Source organism: Rhinolophus ferrumequinum, chromosome 18 (assembly GCF_004115265.2).
Source record: "Rhinolophus ferrumequinum isolate MPI-CBG mRhiFer1 chromosome 18, mRhiFer1_v1.p, whole genome shotgun sequence".
Classification (NCBI taxonomy): Eukaryota; Metazoa; Chordata; class Mammalia; order Chiroptera; family Rhinolophidae; genus Rhinolophus; species Rhinolophus ferrumequinum.
The window spans coordinates 50,791,833-50,810,461 of record NC_046301.1 but is presented as its reverse complement, the minus strand read 5'-3'; the positions used below and the strand labels follow the sequence as shown (position 1 = coordinate 50,810,461).

General features: G+C 51.4%; 1 protein-coding gene across 7 annotated transcripts; it reads right to left on the bottom strand.

Moving 5' to 3' along the window:
• Positions 1-145: 145 nt before the first annotated feature.
• Positions 146-14,874, bottom strand: B3GNT3 (UDP-GlcNAc:betaGal beta-1,3-N-acetylglucosaminyltransferase 3). Of its 7 annotated transcripts, none has more exons than XM_033134671.1 (4): positions 14,744-14,874; positions 5,124-5,183; positions 3,160-3,785; positions 146-1,736 (listed from the first exon to the last, which is right to left on the bottom strand). In XM_033134671.1, exons 3-4 carry the CDS (start codon positions 3,724-3,726, stop codon positions 1,158-1,160), a joined length of 1,146 nt encoding a protein of 381 aa, XP_032990562.1. In that variant the 5' UTR covers positions 3,727-3,785; positions 5,124-5,183; positions 14,744-14,874; the 3' UTR covers positions 146-1,157. The 7 variants fall into 7 exon arrangements, with proteins under 7 accessions (XP_032990562.1, XP_032990561.1, XP_032990564.1 ...); XM_033134670.1 differs by lacking the exon at positions 5,124-5,183 and adding an exon at positions 4,878-5,068 and having other exon boundaries at positions 14,744-14,869; XM_033134673.1 differs by having other exon boundaries at positions 14,798-14,858.
• Between the last annotated feature and the right edge of the window lie 3,755 nt (positions 14,875-18,629).

The window sequence follows — 18,629 nt, the reverse complement described above, 5'->3', positions numbered from 1 at the left end:
AGCTACCTGACAGAGACACCTGCAGTCCCACTTCATCCATTGGTGTATATGAGTATTTTCTACTGAAAATGAGACTTTTACAAATAAATGTAGATTGGTCTGAGTTAAAACCTATAAATCACATTAAAAAAAAAAGACCTCCAGGTCTTCACAAAACTTTTTATTCCCTGAGGACCCACTCTCCAGTCTGCACTCTGCTGTATGAGTTGACCCCTGCCACCACCCCAATGCCTGGGAGGCCCAAGTCCCAGACATCTGTCCCCGGCCCGCAGGGCTGGGGGTCACCAGTTTGCTTGGATCTCCCCAGTCCTAATTCTGGGGCCCTGGGGCCCTGGGTCCCAAGAGCTCAGGGCCACTCAATGACCTGAACCTCCCCATTCTCTGGGCACTGGGGTGAGTGGATATGCTGGCCTCGGGCCCAGTGAAGACCCCTCTGATCCCAATAATGTTCCCTGAGTTCTTGGGGAGCCGAGGTGTGGGGAGCTGGGTCCTGCCAGGGACTCTAGATGTTGAGTCCCAATTGGCTGAGACAGACAGCTGTTCCTCCTTTGCCCAATCCTTCCACCAGTAGAGCACTTAATACCACAGGCAGGGAGAGGGCAGTCCAATTCATGGCCTCTCTGGCCCCTCCCACCCCCTCAGGGGTCCAAGACCCAGGAAGGGGTCAGGTACCGAACCAACCTTCCCCAGACTGAAAAACACTTCTCTCTTCAGCTGCATGTGAACCCAGGAATTCCCAATTGGCTTTGAACCATGGCCCAAACTCACCCATAATTAAACCACCGCAGGTTCACTACCAAGGAGAGGCTGGCCCCCAAGTACGGTCCAGCCCATGATCAAGGCTGGGGCTGTGGTGTGGGACCTTGACTCGACTGGGCTGGAAGCCGCAGCAGCAGTTGGAACCCCAGTCGAAGTGCTTCTACCACTAGCTGCCATGGCGAGAGAGATGATGGTCTCTCCAGCTGAGAGTGTAGGAAGGATGATATAACAGGGTCTAAGCAGCACTGGGTGGGTTTAGAAGGATGTGTAGGGGTTTGCCAGCAAAGCTATTCACTCAGCAAAGCCTCCCTAGCACTTCGCCAGGCCCTAGGAGGACAAAGGTCTCAGCTTCCTGGGAGGACAACACTGCCCCTTCCTATGGAAGTGGAGATGGGAGCCTAGAGGCTGAGGGCCAAGCCATCCCCCGGGTGGATGTGCACTCGCCTGCCACAGGTGATGTTGGGCTGGCTCAGTGCGTCCCACATGAGCAGCGTTTCGTATGGCAAGAAGCGGTGAACCAGCAGCAGCTCCCGGTAGAAGCAGGGGTCAAAGGAGGACAGGCGGTTCGAGGGGGCCCAAACGCCAGCCGTGCGGATACCACTGTGTGAGGCAGGCTTCAGGCCCTCCTTCTCCAGGCACATGCCCAGGAAGACGTCATCGATGGGGAAGAGGTCTAGGGTGTGGCTGGCCCGGCGCAGGGCAGTAGCTGTGAAACGGGACAGCAGGAAGCCACCACCCCCGCAGTAGGGTGGGTAGTGCTCTTTCTGTGTCACTATCTTTGGCACATAGTACTTGCTCCAGGGGTTCCGGATGGGGCCCACATTGTAGATCAGGTGCCCCACGAAGAGATGGTGATCAGGACTGTGGCCCATCAGGTAGGAGACCATGTTGTCTGTGTGTGCAAAGACGTCATCGTCGCCATTGAGCAAGAAGCTGGCATTGGGGCACCGAGTCTCCTGCCACTGTAGGAAGAGCACCTGCAGGCAGGTGGACAGGGCACGTGGGCTCAAGGGCTGGGCCGATTAGCCTCCGGTTCCTGTCCACTGCCCCAGCCCAGCAAACCCAGATGAGGATGTGTCCCTTGGTCCACCCCGCCTGGGTGTGAGGCTCCACTCTGTGAGGTGACCTCAGCAACTAACTGCTACTCTCTGTGCCTCAGTTTCCAACTTTCCAGTCAGGTCTCATCTCAGGATCTGCCTCCAGGTTTGTTGGGGATCCACAGAGACAATGTTCTATAAAGTACCAAGGAGTACTTGGAAAACTGTCACGTTTACATTTATTGCTATTCCTTCCCACTTTGCCTATCCAGGCCCTGCTGTTACATAATTACTTGCACGATTGTCACTGGACATCTACCTCCCCAACCAGACGCAGTGTTCCCCCTGGGTGGGGACTGTGTCTCGTATGCATGTCATCTCCCCAGTGTGGGCTCAATGCTTCACAAGGCAGGATTCATGTTTGTCAAATTGATGTTTACCCCATGCTTTCGTGTTTTGTGTTAAGAACGTGGCATGTTGAGAGGTCCTGGCCCTCTGCTTGCCTTGGCTTTAGTTTGCTACATAATAACCTTTGCTACCTGCTGGGCACTGTCCTCAGGGACAAGACCACATCTGTCTCCTGCAGTTGTTGCAATAGGGATTCAAAGCAGATGTGGTCTTCAATCCCATTTACAGATGAGGAAATAAAGAAAGTGCCTTCAGCCAGGTCACATAACACAGAAGTAGCCGCTCAAGGTCTTGTACCCAGACTTGTACTAGGAGCAGGAACCTGTGTGGGGTCTCTACTCAGCTTGCTCCCCGCCCACCCCCCACCTGGGCAGGTCCTTAGAACCTCCAATTCCTCCTCTGCCTGTGGATTCTCTCTGTTTCTCAGGGGTTCTTAGCCATCAAAACCATCTTTATTGAGCACCTACTGCACACCGGCATCATGAGGGGACCGAACTGACCAAATAAACAGGATGTGGACTGTTCAGCGTCCCCCTCCTCCCATTCCATTGCCCTTGTTATTTGAGCTTCTGGCACTGGTCCAGGTGCCTTCTAAATATCATCTCATGTAATCTTCACAGCATTTCTCAGAAGTGGGTGAGTCCAATTAACATTCTAATTTCCCTGAGGAGGAAACTGAGGCATAGAGAGGTGAACCATCATCGAGAACTACACAGAGTCTGAACAGGGGTAATCCGGCCCCTAGAGTCAGGCTTGTATCATCGTGACACCCTGCCCTTTCTCTCTGCCTCCCCTTGAGGAAAAGTACTTCAGATCGCCATGAGGACGTTGGGGGTGGTGGTGTGGGGGGTCTGCTGGTCCCCTGGGCCCCTCAGAGGAGGTGGTGGCCACCTGGGCAGGAAAGACAGGTGGCCCTGATCAGGTGAGCCCCCCGACCCCCATCCCACCGGCCCACCTGCTTGAGCGTGAGGTTGAAGAAGGTGTCGTGGAAGTCCCACTGCAGGATGTCACGGTGTACCCGTGCCTCTATCGCCAGCAGCCTGTTGACCTTGGGGGCCTCCAGCGGTTGGGAGGCGGTGCCCACCAAGAAGAGGCGGCGCAACTGGACGCCCTGCACCTTCCGCTCTCGGCCCCACGTGCGCCTCACCAGCTCCCGGCGCTCATAATTGCTGGGTGAAGATTTGATGACCAATAGCAGGAAGACTGGCTGGGCGCACTTGGCTGGCGACACGTCCTGCAGTAGCGGGAAGTCGCGGCAGTGTCTATGCAGAAGGAAGTCGCGCACGTGCTGTGGCTGCTCGCTGAAGTCCCGCAGCTCAGCCATGGAGGTATTGGCCCGGCAGGGGGCGGGCCGAGGGTGGGAGGGCGGAGGGGGCCAGGTCAGAGCCGTAGGGCTGGCCAGCGGCTCCTTCGGGCCCCCGCAGGGAGGTGGTGACAGCTGCAGATTGAGGAGGAAGAGAGTGAAGATACCAAGCATGGCAGCCAGGCCCACCGCTGTCTGCATGGGCCGGGAACACCTCATCCTGGTCGCCAGGCTTTGGGATTGCTCCGGAAGGGGTTTGGGGGCGGCCCAGACGGCTCCTGAGGAGAAACACACTGAAGATCTCAGATGGGCCAAGCACTTTCCTGAGCTACCTGTGGACCCCAACACCTGGTTGACCCGCACAGTTGCTCAGGTTGGTAAAATATTAAAATTCCCCCCCACCTAGTCCTCCGCACCCCACCTCTAGCACCCCAACCCATGTTGACTCTGACAGTTTCCCAGGCCCTGCTGGGGATTCAATATTTACCAAGAAAACTGAGTCATGGGAACGCCAACATGAGCCCCCCAGACTCAGTGTGCCAAGAATCCCGCCCCCGCCCCCCCCCAACACACACACACCAATTCAGCCTGGTCCTCCTTGCATCCCTGATGGCCCAGGACCCTTCCAGGGGGAGGCGGAGAATTCCCTTTTTAGCAGTTGAGAGGCTGGGATCCTTCTTGTTTCCCTTTTCACCTACCCTTCTAGGAAGCTCTGAGCTTCTGATACAACCATCCCCTATTCTTCTTGATGATTTTTAATGATTCTGTAACCTGAGCATGACCCCTGGCTTCTTATAGACCCTGCAGGCTCAGTGTGTCTCAAACAAAGCTATTTTCTCTGTCAGACTCCTATTACTCCTTTAAAACCCACCTCAAATGATCTGTTTTCTGGGAAGCTCTCTTTGACCCCTCAGGAAGAGTCCTGGTTCCCTGTTTAGCTCCTCTTGCCCTGTCTTCTACTCTGGCTCATTCCTGATCCCAGGGGGGTATCTGTGTTTGGCTTTGTCTTCCCAAGACTGGGGGCTTATTCAGGGTCCTGGCGTTGTGTAGCATGAAGTAGACACATGGTGGAATCGGGGAGTGTTTACAAGAATGAATTTATGAATAAAAGTAAATTCATTAAGTTTCTCTCTGGCAAACTCTTATTCATCCTTTAAAAACCCAGCTCTAATATCTCCTCCTCCTGGCAGCTTTCCCTCCCCATATCCAGGCAGAGCCCTTGGTCTCCTTTCCAGGTCCTTTTCTCAGGCTTCCCTCAATATCCTTTTGTCTGGAAAGGTGATGTCTGTGCTGTTTTCAGCCCTAAATTTGAGGATCTATTTTTCCAGTGAAGAATGACAGTGCTGGATTAGACCCAAGGCAGGACTTACCCATTCAGCAAACACTTATTGGCTCACCCCAGAGGGTGGCAGATCCTGGAGCCCAACTCCTGAGTTTAAATACCGACTCCATCACTTCCTGCCTTCCACACCTCGGTTTCCTCAGCTATAAAGGGGACATTTAAACAATCCCCAGCTCATAAGGCTGTGCAGGCATGAAGATAACTCCCAGCACCAGGCACCTAGTGGGCATTCAATGAGTGTTTGTTAAATAAATATGTGAACCTCAGCATTTACCTCAGCCTTCCTCGGGAGGTCTGTTCTGGTCTGGGATCTCCTTGTTCTCCCTACTGGCACCTGGAATAGTGTGGCGGCAGTCAGGGGTTTCTGGTGGGCCCCTCCTGCCCCAAGCAACCCTACTCAGCTATTACCTGGGAGCAAGCAAGACAGTGGTTTCCATCTAGAGCCACTAATTGGTGCTGGAGCTGGGGACAGGGCCTCCCTCCCTGATCCCTGAGGCCATTTCCCCAATGTGCCATCGCTTTCTCTGCACACTGTCTGGCCAAAGCCTCTCCAGTTAGATGTCCCTCTGAAATGGGGCTCAGATTGCACCTCACAGGTCCCACTGTGTGACCTTGGGAAAGAAGCTGGACCTCTCTGAGCCTCCATGTAAAATGAGGGAAGGAACCCTATGTAAGAGTTGTTGTGGGGGTCTTAACCTCAAACACTCTGGGCATGTTCCTGCCTCAGGACCTTTGCACAGGTGTTCTCTCTATCTGGCATGCTTTTCCCCAGATTTGCACACAGCTCTCTCCCTTACTTCCTTTCTGTCTTTGTTTGGATATCTTCTCGCAGGCCTCCTCAGGAAACACCGTCTCACTGTCCCCCATCCTGTTCTACCTTTTCTTTCCTCCACAACAATTTTCACCTCCTAAAATATATGAAACTTTTTAAATGTATTGTTTCTTGTCCATCTGTCCTACCAGAACATAAGCTCCATGTGACCTGTCATATTCACCATTTATCCCCAGCTCCCAGAACAGTGCTTGGTATATAGTAGGAGCTCAATATATGTGTGTGGAGTGAACAACGAATGAATGAATACTGCTTTGCCACAGCAGCTGAAAAAATATTGACTCTCAGAATGAATTCATACATTCATTCATTCAAGCCAATATTTATTATGTGTCTGTGTGCCACCTCCTGGGAGCTGGGGACACAGTAGTGACAGGCACAAAGTACCTAAACTTTTCTACCACCATGGAACCCACACTCTCAAGGGGGACAAACACTAAATAAAAACCTCGATGAAATCGTACAAGGTGACAAAAGGCAACAAACATAATGGGGTCTGGTGGCAGGTTTAGATTTTGAGGTCTGGATGACATTTAAGCTGGGATGTGAGGTTTGGGGGAGAAGGTGTCCCAGGGATAGAATGGCAGATACAAAGGCCCTGCGGTGGGAATGAGCTGGTGAAGCCTGAGCAGTTGCAAGACTCTGTCTGCAGGTAGCACAGAGCCTGTCTTGTTGTGTGGCACCCCCAGTGTGGCTGCCAGCCCCCAGGGATTCCACTTCTGACAGGCAGGTCTGGGAGACCCAAACAGGCAAATTAGCTTAGACTGAGACTGTGAACTGATGAATGTGACACAAGAATGAACTGAATCCCCAGAAGGACATCTTCCTGAGCTGAAGAATGGCCTACTCCAGGGTAGAGGACGAGAAAGGAGCACTCTGGCAAACCTGGAAGAACCCTGAGCTCCAAGGATGAGAAAGACCTCATGAGCTATAGTAGAAAGACCAAGTCACAAAATAGTAAATCAGACTAGAGATGCCACAGTGTTCTCCTGGCCACACCGGTGGCTGGAGCCCCGCAAATGCTGTGAGATAAAGATGTGCCTGGGGAACCCACCTCCCAAGCCAGGGGTGCTCCATTAAGGAACCATGAAAATTAGAGTGTCATTCACCATCTACAGTTTAGAATCTAAACCAAGGGATTTCAACTAGGGGTGATTCTGCCCCCAGGGGACACTTGGCAAAGTCTAGAGACATTTTTGGTTGTCATAACTTGACTGGGGTAGGGGTGCGGGACTACTAATGATATCAAGTGGGTGGAAGCCAGGGATGTTGCTTAAATTAACATTATGGGGTACAGGATGGCTCCACCACAGAGGCCCCATCCAGCTTCAAACGTCAACATTGTCATGGTTGAGAAACCCTGGTCTAAACCAGCAGTACTGGACTAAAGAACTCAAAATCAAAGATGGTCAGAAAAGGAGAATCAGGGAGATAACGAACCTTAGTACAGGTTTATATAAAGCCACCCTATGGCGTATTTATTATTGCTCATTTATGTATTTTCATGTATTTATGAAATGTTAAACCTAAATGGCCAAGGATCAATTCACTGGAAATGTGTTTTGCAGGTTCTAAACAAGGGCTCAAAAACAAAGGAAGACACCTCAGCAAATACAAATATTTGCACCTCAGCCAAACCTGGGCATTGGGGCGGGGGGTTGGGGGAGGCATGAGAGGAGGTAAAAGAACTAAATGGCTCATATTACTGGGATGAGGGTGTCAGGGCAAAATAGAATCTCCTGGGGTGGCCATTTGGTTTTCATTAATTCCATTAATGCCTGTGTTTTTCCTTGCATTCTTCTTTCTTGTTTGTCAGAACTCTTTGCATATGAAACACCTTTTGTTGGCACCTAGATTCCCAACTTTTTCTCATTAGGTCTATGGTTTCTCTAACTGGAGGGATCCCAGGGCTATCCCAGCCCACATGAGCTTCCTGATGGGGTCTCAGAAGTCAAGTCAGGGACAGAGAAGGGAAGCTCACTTCCCCTCCCTACACTAGACCTTCATTAATGCATCCAAGATTTGCCTCCCTTTCCAACCACCAAGACCCCCTGTTAACTCACTGTCCCTTAAAACCTCAAGCAGAAAATGTTGCCAGTCTCACAACATCCCACACAGGACTGGCATGAAAAAGAACCCCACGGCCTCCCTTTCAGCGGGCCTGAGAGTGCTGAGGATTTGCTGGCCCAGTAAACCTTTCTGAAAGCCTCTGTGGGCTGCGCCCCTGGTAGTCACCAACCTGTCCTCATGGGTCTCACCGTCTGAAGGTACTGCGACCCCACACCTGCTGTGGGAGACACTGGGGTTAGGGGCTCGGCTTTGCCAAAGAAGTGACACCTCTTGGTATTACTTCTTCCAAGTGACTGGGCAGCAACTCTGCAGCCAGGAGAAGCTCCTCTCAGGCTTGGGTTCGAGACCCCAATCCCCACTCGAGATTCTGCTGTCCACCCTCTCCAGGTCTCATTGTAAAACAACACGACTGGATTTGTTGAAGCCCAAACAGCTGCTTACTCTGAATGAAGTTCATGGGGTCTGAATAACTCTGGGGGACTGCCACCCCCATTTTATAAATAAGGAAGTAGGGATCAGGGAGTTTTCTCTCACATTACCTCAGAAATAACCCATTTTGTCTTCAGGTTCTTCAGCCCAAAGAAGGGTCTTGGCAACTCTTACCCCAACACAAATATATGAAAACCATTCATTCATTAGTTTATTTAACAAATAGGTTCTGGGGAATCTGAGAAGCCTCAACTCTGGGCCTGGCCCCCTGGAAGCCCCTAATTTGGGGGAGACAAATCCAGACACATGTGGGATCAGGGTTGGGCCAGAAGGGACCAGGATATTGAAGCTGAGACTTTGAAGGATGCATAGGAGTTCACCAAGGGGGTGTTCAGGCGGAGGAAAGAGCAAATGAAAAAAGCATGGAGAGGAAAGAAAACAAGGCATGTAAGGGTGAACTTCAGTAAATCGATAATGTAATCAGACTTAGCTAGTTTGCAGTTTGACTCACCGCATAGCTCGAAACTTAGTTTGCAGTTAGATCCTGATATTCAGCTATTTTCTCTTTGTTTCTCCCCTCACTAATCCACTTAAAAACTGTTTTGTTCTCTTTCTCTAGGCTACACATACCTGGTTAATCCATTTAATTAACAAAATCCAAACCTGGAAAGGGCAATTTCTTAATCCTCAGGTGCCCCGACACTGGAATACACATAAAGCCTCAGGCTTCGCTAGCCAGTCTAAGTCCAGAGTCCAAAGATAATATTATCTTAAAATAGATCAGACCCCAGGAAGGATATGAGCCCTCAGATCTGCCTGACCAATTCCGCCTTTCCTTTGTTTCTTCTTCTTATGTACCTATAAAACCGGCTGCCAGTTCTAGAAAAGGGGAGATGGCCTTTGGACAGGAGTCTGCCATCCTCCCAGAATGCCGGCATTCTGAATAAACCTGCTTTTCTTTCCACCAACCATGTCTCTCGATTTTGAACTTTTTCAAGCAGCAGGCTGCCGGACCTTAGCATGGCATGAGGCGTAGTCAAGGAACTACATGGCTTGTTTTGCTGAAAAGTAGAATTTGAAGAGAAGGTGATTTCTGAGGCTAGGGGACGTGGTGCCAGATCTTGTAAAGACCTTGAGTGCCAGGCTGAGAAGTGGGGCTATCCCTTGGGGGGTAAGGGGGAGCCATGAGGCAGGGAGCAGAGAGGTCGGATAGTTGTTGTGTAGTCCCTCTTTGCCCTGAGTTGACCTCAGTTGAGCAACTCAGTGAGTTGCTTCCCTGTTTCCTCATCAGGACAATGGAAATGCAGAGACCCTCCCACATGCATACATGGGGTCACTTGTGATTGGGCATCAAACGGCATGGCTAGAGCAGCTCATCTGCTAAGGGCTGTTTGTCCTCCATGCACCGGTGCAATTTCACCATCACCCGGAACCTGCTTCCTCTAGTGCCCTTTGCACTAGAAAAGCCACGTGTCTTCATTGGCAGAGACCCAAGAGTCTTCCCCTGGGATGCACCTGCCAGGTGTAGGTCCTCTCAGCCCCCCTTTCCCCAAATGACCTCTGTCCACTCTCATCTGCTCCAGCCCCACCAGCTTCTTCACAGCTCCTTAACCACCCAGGCTCAGCCAGCAACAGAGCCTTTGCACTGCCAGTTCTTCCACAAAGGAAGCCCTGCCCTCTTGCTCTTTCCCCTGGTTCTGCTTCCTCTTCAGACTCAGCCCAATGTCACCTCCTTAGAGGTGCCCCAACTTCCCAGCTAAAACAGCTGCCCTGGCTCTGCTTCCTTCACCACCTTTGGACAAATGTACTCACTTCTCTTTTGCCCATCTCCCCAACCAGCCTGGAGCCAGAAGTGGGGCCCAGAGTCTTGTTCAAACAGCTTTGTCTCCATGTGACACTCACTGGGGAATTCTGCCTGAGGTAAAACTAATGATGACCCACATATTAGCATTTCCATGTGCTTCACTTCAGCCTGACTCCACCACAGGTGACAGCTGCCACCTAGGGAGAAGGGGGTGCTTGGGGAATTCAGGGGATTCAGGGAGCAGGACCAAGATGCACTGAATATTCCCAACTCCAAATATTCCTAATATACTAAAGAGCTCCATATTTGCGACACTGAAATATTCGTTATGTGTTTAACTAGCAAGAAGCGCTGATTGTCAGTGAAGTGCTGAATATTAATGACCCGCTAAATATGCAGGAAGCTCCCAGTATTTAAAATACTGGACATAGTTGTAAGGCAACAATTAATAGTTGCAAGGCATAGTTGTGATGCACAAATGAATATTAATATTGTCACAATGAATATGAACAAGCCACTGAACAGTCCTGAGGCATCCATATACATAGCATTGAATATTCATGACTCATTACATACACAGAGTACAAAATATTACTAACTTGTTGAATATTAATGAGACACTAGATGTATTGAAGGGGCTGACTACTCAGCAGAATGAATTAATTAGGGGCCCCCGTTGGTGAGAGTGCTCTAGCCACACATTCTCTATCTATACCCTCAAGTGACAGCCAAGGCCTGGTAAGGCTTCAGGCAATGTGGCTCCAGGCAACTCTGCCCTCCTCACCTTGCTATTGTTACTGTCCCTGGGGAATCTGGGAAGGCAGAGAGGCTGAAACTCATGAAGGTGGCAAGGCCCCACCTGCTCACAACCTCTGAGCCTGGATTTGCCCTCTCCTTACCCAGCGTTATTTCAAGACCGTGGGGGTGGGGCAGGTGAGGCTGTCTGACACTGACTTGGAGGTCTCTAGGTGATTCCCCACACGACATTCTGTAGTCACACAGCAGCCTAGCCGACTGTCCCCCCGTGTCTTTCCTTGAGGAAAGAAAACTCTGTGAGACTGTGCCTTTTTAGGACTTTGCTTATCTCTATGTTTTACACCTTATGTCTCTGTGTCTGGTCCCCAAAAGATGGTTTGCAGCCAATGACGAGTAAGAGTCCCCACGGGGGGAACAACTAAAGCCAGGCGGAACCGAGTGGGGACCCCCAATGAGCTGCCTTAGAAGATCCAAAAAGGAGCCTTGCCTCCCCTTCCCCCCTGCCTGGGAAAAGCCATTGCTGACTCTGGCTTTCCCCTTTCACTTGATTGTGAGAGAAGTCATGAGGGCAACAAAGATCAGTTCTCTCCGCTTATCTCAATGGAACTGTTACTACATGACTTGACCCTGAGAGGGTACATACTGTAATTAAGACATCATGGGACTTTGTGCTTTGGCTGTTGACAGACAAAGGGTGATTGGAATAAACATTTTTCTGCTATGATGTATGAGCCTCACAGACCGTGTGAGAAACAATGTTACTTTCTTGTATTTGTATACTTATCAATAAAAACCTCCAGTCGGCTTTATTCTGGGCTCCAGTCTCAGAACTGTGAGGCCCCTGGTCTTCTGAGATTTAACTGCATTAAGTCTCTGTTTGTTTCTTTCTTAAAAACTTAACCCAAAGCCACCCCTTCTCGCATCCTCACTGCCCGTGTTGCGCTAGACGCGACAACATTCCCACTTTCCAGATGAGGAAACTGAGGCTCACAGAGGGTGAGTCCTGGATTCCTTTCCAGGCCCATCAGACACACAACCGCCTTCTTCCCCAACCCAGTTCCAGCTCCAGGGACCTACAGGCCCCCGGCCGGCCCACTCACTGAGTCTCAATTTCCAAATGAGGGAAAAAAAAGAGTTCGTTTCTCCCTCGTCCAGCAGCTGAAAGGACCAAGAGGGCTATTGTCCTTGAAGTAGCCGTGTGGCCTCCGGGAAAGGACCTCCTGACCTAGCTACTGACCATCCTGGGACTGCAGGCTTCAGCATGCTTGCCTACAGGATGGTGTCAGCTGCCAACTCATGGTTCGCCGCCAGCTGAATATCAGCATCTTGGTGGTCGCGTCTGGTAGAGTCATTGCTCCTGTACTTTCACCAACCATCCCCTGGGGTTTGGATGAGGGCGTGGAACATTCTGGGGCTGTCAAAAGGAGGGGTGAGGGGTGGGGGTAACAAAAGCATCTGGAAGAACGCCTTGTGTATGCATAAAGACCTGAGTCCTGGGAAAGGCTGGAGGACAGAGCCGTGGCCTTTTCTCCAAGTCACTCATTTATGAAGTGCCAATGATGACAATATTCATATCATCATCAGCCAACACTATCAGTTGCACACTCATGACTGCTCTGAGCATCTGGTGTGTGCCAAACCCTAATCCAGGTTCTGGGCACACAGATAATTCGAGAGAGAGAAACCTCTGTGCTCATGCAGCTGATGTGCTAATGGGGGACAGAAAGGCAACGCACAAGACAATTTTCCAGAGACTCAAGAATGGAAGTTGTGGCATTTGCAGGAGAGGGTGTGAGTCCCTGGCCTGTGGATGAGCCCCTGTGACTCGCTGAGCCTTCCAGGAGGGCCCAAGTTCCAGTTCCCAGGTGGGCAAGCTGGGTACAGAGAGGGTACCCACCTACCAGAGGTTACACAGCCAATGGAGGACAGGAGTGGTGGTGGAATGTAGTCCCCGACCTGCTGGACCTGAGGCTGATACGTCAGCGTTTCGTACCAGCTTGGCCTCCTAGTAACAAAGGGCTGGCCCCTTTTTACAAGGAGCATGATCAGCTTTTGTAAACAGAAAAAAAAGACGAAATAGCCCAGTAAAGATAATCCTCTAGAAAGGGCATGTTGTGCAGACTCTGCTTTAGTAAAACCACATATGCAGGTGAATTTTATGAAAACATACACCCAGCATTCACACTGGTAAACACTTGGGCATGAAAGAAGGGGTGGGGTGGTTTGACATATGCCCTTTAGATCTTCAAATCCTGTTTCCAATCAGGCTGGACAGAGGCTTCTGATTAAATGCCAGCCCTGCCCCACCTGGGCCTCGGGGGGCATCTCTGGGCTTATTTCCTAGTCAGGGAAACTGAGGTCTCATGGGCCCTTCCTCTGGGACCTCCTGAAAGATCCCCACAACTTCAGAGCAGCATAATCAGGATTAGAGTTAACATACCAGGTCCCTTGTGCAACCTCTGCACCTTGTGCTCATCTACACTCCACACCTACACTGGGAGGTAGAGCCGAGGTAGACTTGTTTTTATGGATAGGGAAACTGAGGCCAGACAGGTCAAAGAACTCTTTCAAGGAAGGTCAAGTGGGAGCCCAATACCTGCCTTTAATCACCACCTGGTAGGGCTCCTTTTAGTTTGCTATGTTGGTAGTGAGCTCCCCATCATGGGGGACAACCAAGTCTAGCCAGACTCCCATCACGAGGCGACACAATGGGCATCCTCCTTGGTTCACAGGAAGGTGGGGGGTATGTCACTGGCCCAGTATGGGCCTTTGAGGTGGGTTGCAGGAAAAAAGTCACCCAATAGCACCTTACCTCCTGGATCCAAGCCAGCTTGTCTGGATTCCCTAAGCTCTAGCCTTGAACAGAGAATCTTTGAGGCCTGTTCTTGGTTTCCCCACACCCAGAATACCTGACAGAAGTCACCACACCCTGGGGGTGCGGGAGAAGGAAAAATAGGTGTCAGGTTGGGCAAACATCAGCCAATCACCTAGGCAAGGTGAGGGCCCAGCTGCCTGACACAGGGGCCACACCTCTTCCTCCTGATTCCTCAGCCCTGCCTGGTGTGGTAGCAGCTTTGGGAGCCCACAGGGGAGTCCTGGGAGGAAGCAGTGGCCCTAGGGTGGGCCCCAAATCTGACCAGCTCCCCTGGGTCCTGAATCCCAGATCTGGACAATAGGAGGCCCGGGCCCCAGTGTGGAGGCGGGTCTTCAGTTTCCCTATCTGAAAAGTGGCCATGGCAAAAAAAGTTTGAGCCAAAGAGAAAGTTGGCTGGAAACCTGGCTAATGGTGTAATTGTAATAACAGTGATTGTTAGTATTCACATAATTACGGTGATGGTTGACATTCTCTGGGTGCCCACTGAGTGTCCGTAGGGCTTATCAATTAATTCCACCTTCACCACAGTCCCACACCATGAGCTCCTCTTTAAACCTAGGGAAACTGAGCCTCAGAGACCTAACTAACATCATTCACTCAAGGTCCCCCAGTGTCCAGAAGTGCGTTGATGCTTCTGCCTGCTGAACAAACTCCCTGTACATCCTCATGGAAGCTAGGCCATTGTCCTATCTTACAGAGGGGAAACCGAGGCACATCCAGAGACCAGGAGGAACGTGCCTGAGCCACACAGCTGGGCAATGTCTGAGTAGGGACCTGAACCCCGGGGGAAACTGTGAGCTGAGGTCCTCAGGTCTGAACGTGGCCCAGGGCCTGGCAGGGCTGAGGGCAGTGGGAAGAGGCCCGGGTCTGCCGCGATTCATTCAACAAACAATAATAATTCCCACCTGGGCCCTGAGTGCTATTCCAGCCCTGAGCCCGCCTTGGAAAAGCTGGGGCTACTATGACGGATGAGTGAGAGTAGGGGTGTCCAGGAACTCCTGGCAGGTTCACGGTAAACGCGCTGGAGACCTGACCTCAGGCACCTGCCCGCGCTCCCCTAGAGTCCCCACTCCCTCCCTCCCTCCCACCAGAGGGTCTACCGGGTCCTCAGGGAACCCCAACACTCACCCCCAGACAGGGTCCAGTCTCCTCTCAGCTGACGACAAGGAGGAAGAGTTTTACCTGAGCACGAGCCTGCCGCCCCGTTGGCCTCACCTCCCACCAGGTCCCCGTCTCCCCGCTGGGCCGTTTCCCGGTGGAAGCATCGCTGTCCCCCACCCTCCCGCCGGCCCCACCCTCTTCCCTCCCTGGCCCCACCCCTTCCCCTATCTGGGCTCCAATCCCGCCCTTCCCGCCTGTCCTCTTCGGGCCTTCCCTGTCCTCCGGTGCTGAAGGCCCTTCTTGGGTCCGACCCACAACCAAAGGGTGAGCTCCTCGCCGTCAGAGGTGTGCAAGCCACCCGTTTCAGCCCCTGGCACAGGGCCCTGCCCACTGCTGTGTGGTCGTTGAAGGTTTTTGAAAAGGGGCAGGAAGCAAGTTGAACCCAGTGACTCTTCAGGTCTCTGCAGGGGGTTTGAAGATTCCAATCATAAAACTTGTCCTGAGCCCCCAGACGTCCAGAGGCCACGCTGGCATTTGGAAAGGCTCTGGAAGGAGGCCATGCTGGCATTTGGAAAGGCTCTGGAAGGAGGCCACGCTGGCATTTGGAAAGGCTCTGGAAGTTGCAAGTCCGATATGAAGATTCTTGCAGTTCCAGCTAGTGAAAATTTGAACTCGACCCACCATCCCACCCTCTGCTGTGTTTGAGTCTCTAGAAGTTTCTAGTCTTGACACATTGGGGTTGGCAGATCTGGGTCCACAGGGGTGAGCCAGGCAATGGTTTGAGGCACCCCCTCTTTCCTCCCCATCCCTGTATCTTCTGGTGGAAGAAAGAGGGGGCGGGTTCTAGTTGTGCCTGTTTCCACATCTGTAGAAAGAAGGAACTGAGCCCTGACTCCTCTAGTTGAGAGAGGTTTGGGAGTGCACTCAGCACAGACCAAATGCATGATCTGTGATGCTGGGAAGAAGGGTGACACATGAAATGTCACTGCATCAAATGGTACTTCGCAACCGCACTAACTTGCCCCAATAAACACTTGATTTTTGGAACCCACGGAGGGCCATTCTCCCCTTGCAGGGCATGAGCTCCTGGGCTTACGTTCAGAGTCCTCACCCATTCTACAGGCCCCTGGGTTTCCGGAGCTCCTGGGTTTTTGGGCCCCTTTATGGGGCCCAAATCCAACACAAATGCCTAATCTTGAGGGAGTAGCCCTGCCTGTCCCTCCAGACCAGGCAGAGCCCCTCCTGCTGATATCATGGGAAACTTGCAGAGCTCTAATCCATTAGGGCGCTCCAGACAGCTAGCTGGGTGGTGGAGGAAGTGAGTCTTTGCACACCCAGCCCTGCTCGCTCCAGGAAACAGTCTTGACCTGTCAGAAGTTGGAAGAGAGGAGATCCCTGTTGTCACGCAGCAGCCTAACCGTCTGTCCCCTCATGCCTGTTCCTAAAGAAAGAAGAGTCTGTGAGACTGTTCCTTTCAGGGACTTTGCTTCACCTTTGTGCTTACACTTCATGTCTCTCTGTTTGGCCCCAAAAAGATGGTTGGTCAGCCAATGTTCCTCACGGGAGGAACAACCCAAGCCAGGCAGAACCGTGTAGGGACCACTGGGAGAACTCATGGGGTCGATAGTGGTGGGCACAGCCCCCACCTTCCCCCAGCTAAGGAGCGCTTCTGCCTATGTGGCTACGTTCCTTCTCACAACCTGCTTGGGAAGTGAGTCAATGATGTAATAACATCAGTTCTCCTCCCATTCTTAACAATAAGTTTTAGCATAAAGGATTTGTTCCTGGGGAGGCACATATCATAATTGTTAAGACATCATGGGACTTTCGATTCCGGCTGTTTGCAGGCAAAGGTGATTGATTTGAATCAGTTTTCTGATAGGATGTGGAGACTCACAGACCGTGGAAAAAACAATACTACTTCCTTGTGTGTTCATCAATAAAAGCCAGGAGGCCCGATTCAGGGCTCTCAGTCCTTTGAGGCTGGGAGACCGTTGGCTCCTTGTTTCATAACTTTCTTGATTTCTGTTTCTTTCTTAACCCTTCACCACCCCTTCTCGTTCTCTCACTGCGCTGGACGCGACAGACCCCCAGCGTGGCTCCAAAGCTCCCTGAACAGATTCTGGCGCTGCAGGGCCTGGGTTCAAATTCAGACTATTCCCCTATGACTCAGCAATTACCCTTCTAGGTATGGACCCCAAAGAATCTAAAACAGGTGTTCACACCAACCCTTGTACGTGCATGTGCATAGCAGCACTAATCACGATCAACAAAGGTAGAAACAACCCAAGTGTCCATCAGCTGATGAAGGATGAACAAAACTTGGTCCATCCATACAGTGGAATATTACTTAGCCATAAAAAGGAACGAAGAAGCACTGACACCTGCCACAACACGGATAAACCTCTAAAATGTGATGCTGAGTGAAAGAAGCCAGCCAGACACTAAGAGCCACATGTTACATGACTCCATTTGTAAAAAATGTCCAGAACAGGCAAATCCAGAGACAGAAAGCAGGTAAGTGGTGCCAGGGGCTCAAGGATGGGCAATGGGAAGTGACTGCTAATGGGGGTGGGGTCTTCTTTGGGGGTGATGGAAATGTTCTGGAACTAGATAGAGGTGAGGGTTGCACAACACGGTGAATGTACTAAATGCCACCGAATTGTTCACTGGAACAATTGGAAATGACTCATTTTGTATGATTTTTACCTCGAGTAAAAAGAAGTCCCGACTAGGTCACTCACCAACTGCTGCAAGTGACCTAATCATTTTGTGCCCCACAGTGAGGTTTTGAGCCTCCCAGGTGTGGGAGACTGAGATGTCACAAAATGCCAGCCTGCCTGCCCTTGGTTGGCCAGTTAGCAGGTGTCCCACCTTCCTTCCTGGCATATGTCACCCCAACTCTGGATGGTCAGATAGTTAGGAAGTCATACCCACGAAACACCTTCTGTTTTAAAAGGTACCCAACCTCACTTGTGACCTGAAGAAAGCAAATGAAAGCCACTAGGAGGTGGTGGCAGACTGTCCCCTCTCACAGCAGCCCATGGCATGGAGATGGCACTCCAGCCACTCAGACACATGGGACCACAGCAAAAGGGGACATCTTGGAGGGACCGAGGCCACTGAGAGTGAACACATGCATGTACACATGTGTATGCAAAGACTGGAGATGGAGGGGACACATCCATAGGATTGGACATTTGATTCTGGGTCCTTGAGGGGGCTGAGGCCCCACAAGAGGGAGGACCCACCTCAACTGGCTCCTAAGTCCTGTTGGAGGCGAGAAAGTATTAGGTTAGTGCAAAAGTAATTGTGGTTTTTGCAATTTTTTTTTTAAACCTTTTCAAGTGCAATTACTTTTGCACCAACCTAACACATGTACTGGCGTCACCACTGCCTGAAACACCCCCATTTGATGTAGTGACTGGTGTACCCACCCTCCATACAAGCAGTGTTGCCTATGCACTGAGCTGAGGACACTCCCCACTAGAGGATTTCCCCTCGTTTCACAGATGAGGAAACTGAGGCACAGCCAGATTTCCCCTTCTTCCTTTGAAGGACAGGGTGGGAGGATGAGAGAGAACACAGGCCAAATCCCACTTCCTGCTTCCTAAGCTCCATTTGGCCCTGGCTTGGTCCCTGGGATCTGTATGGCCTCAGGGTCAGGCACCCAGGGTCCCCACATGTCCATCGGGACCCAGGACTTTCACCAAGCTCAGATCTGTTCCCTACCACAGCATGCTGGTTACCACACCTGTCCTGTGCCCCACTCAGGCCACCTCTTGCCCACCTGCCCTGAGGCCCACCCCCACTTTGGCTGCCATCAAATAAAAGCCACCAGCACGGCTAAGGTGCTTCCTCCCTACTGGGTGTTCATTCAAGTGTGTGATCTCCCCTCAGCCACCCAGTGAGG

Coding starts and splice junctions, on each gene's coding strand:
- B3GNT3 (XM_033134670.1), bottom strand. Junction 1,737..3,159: donor TCAACCTCACGCTCAAGCAG/GTGGGCCGGTGG, acceptor ACCTGCCTGCAG/GTGCTCTTCCTACAGTGGCA.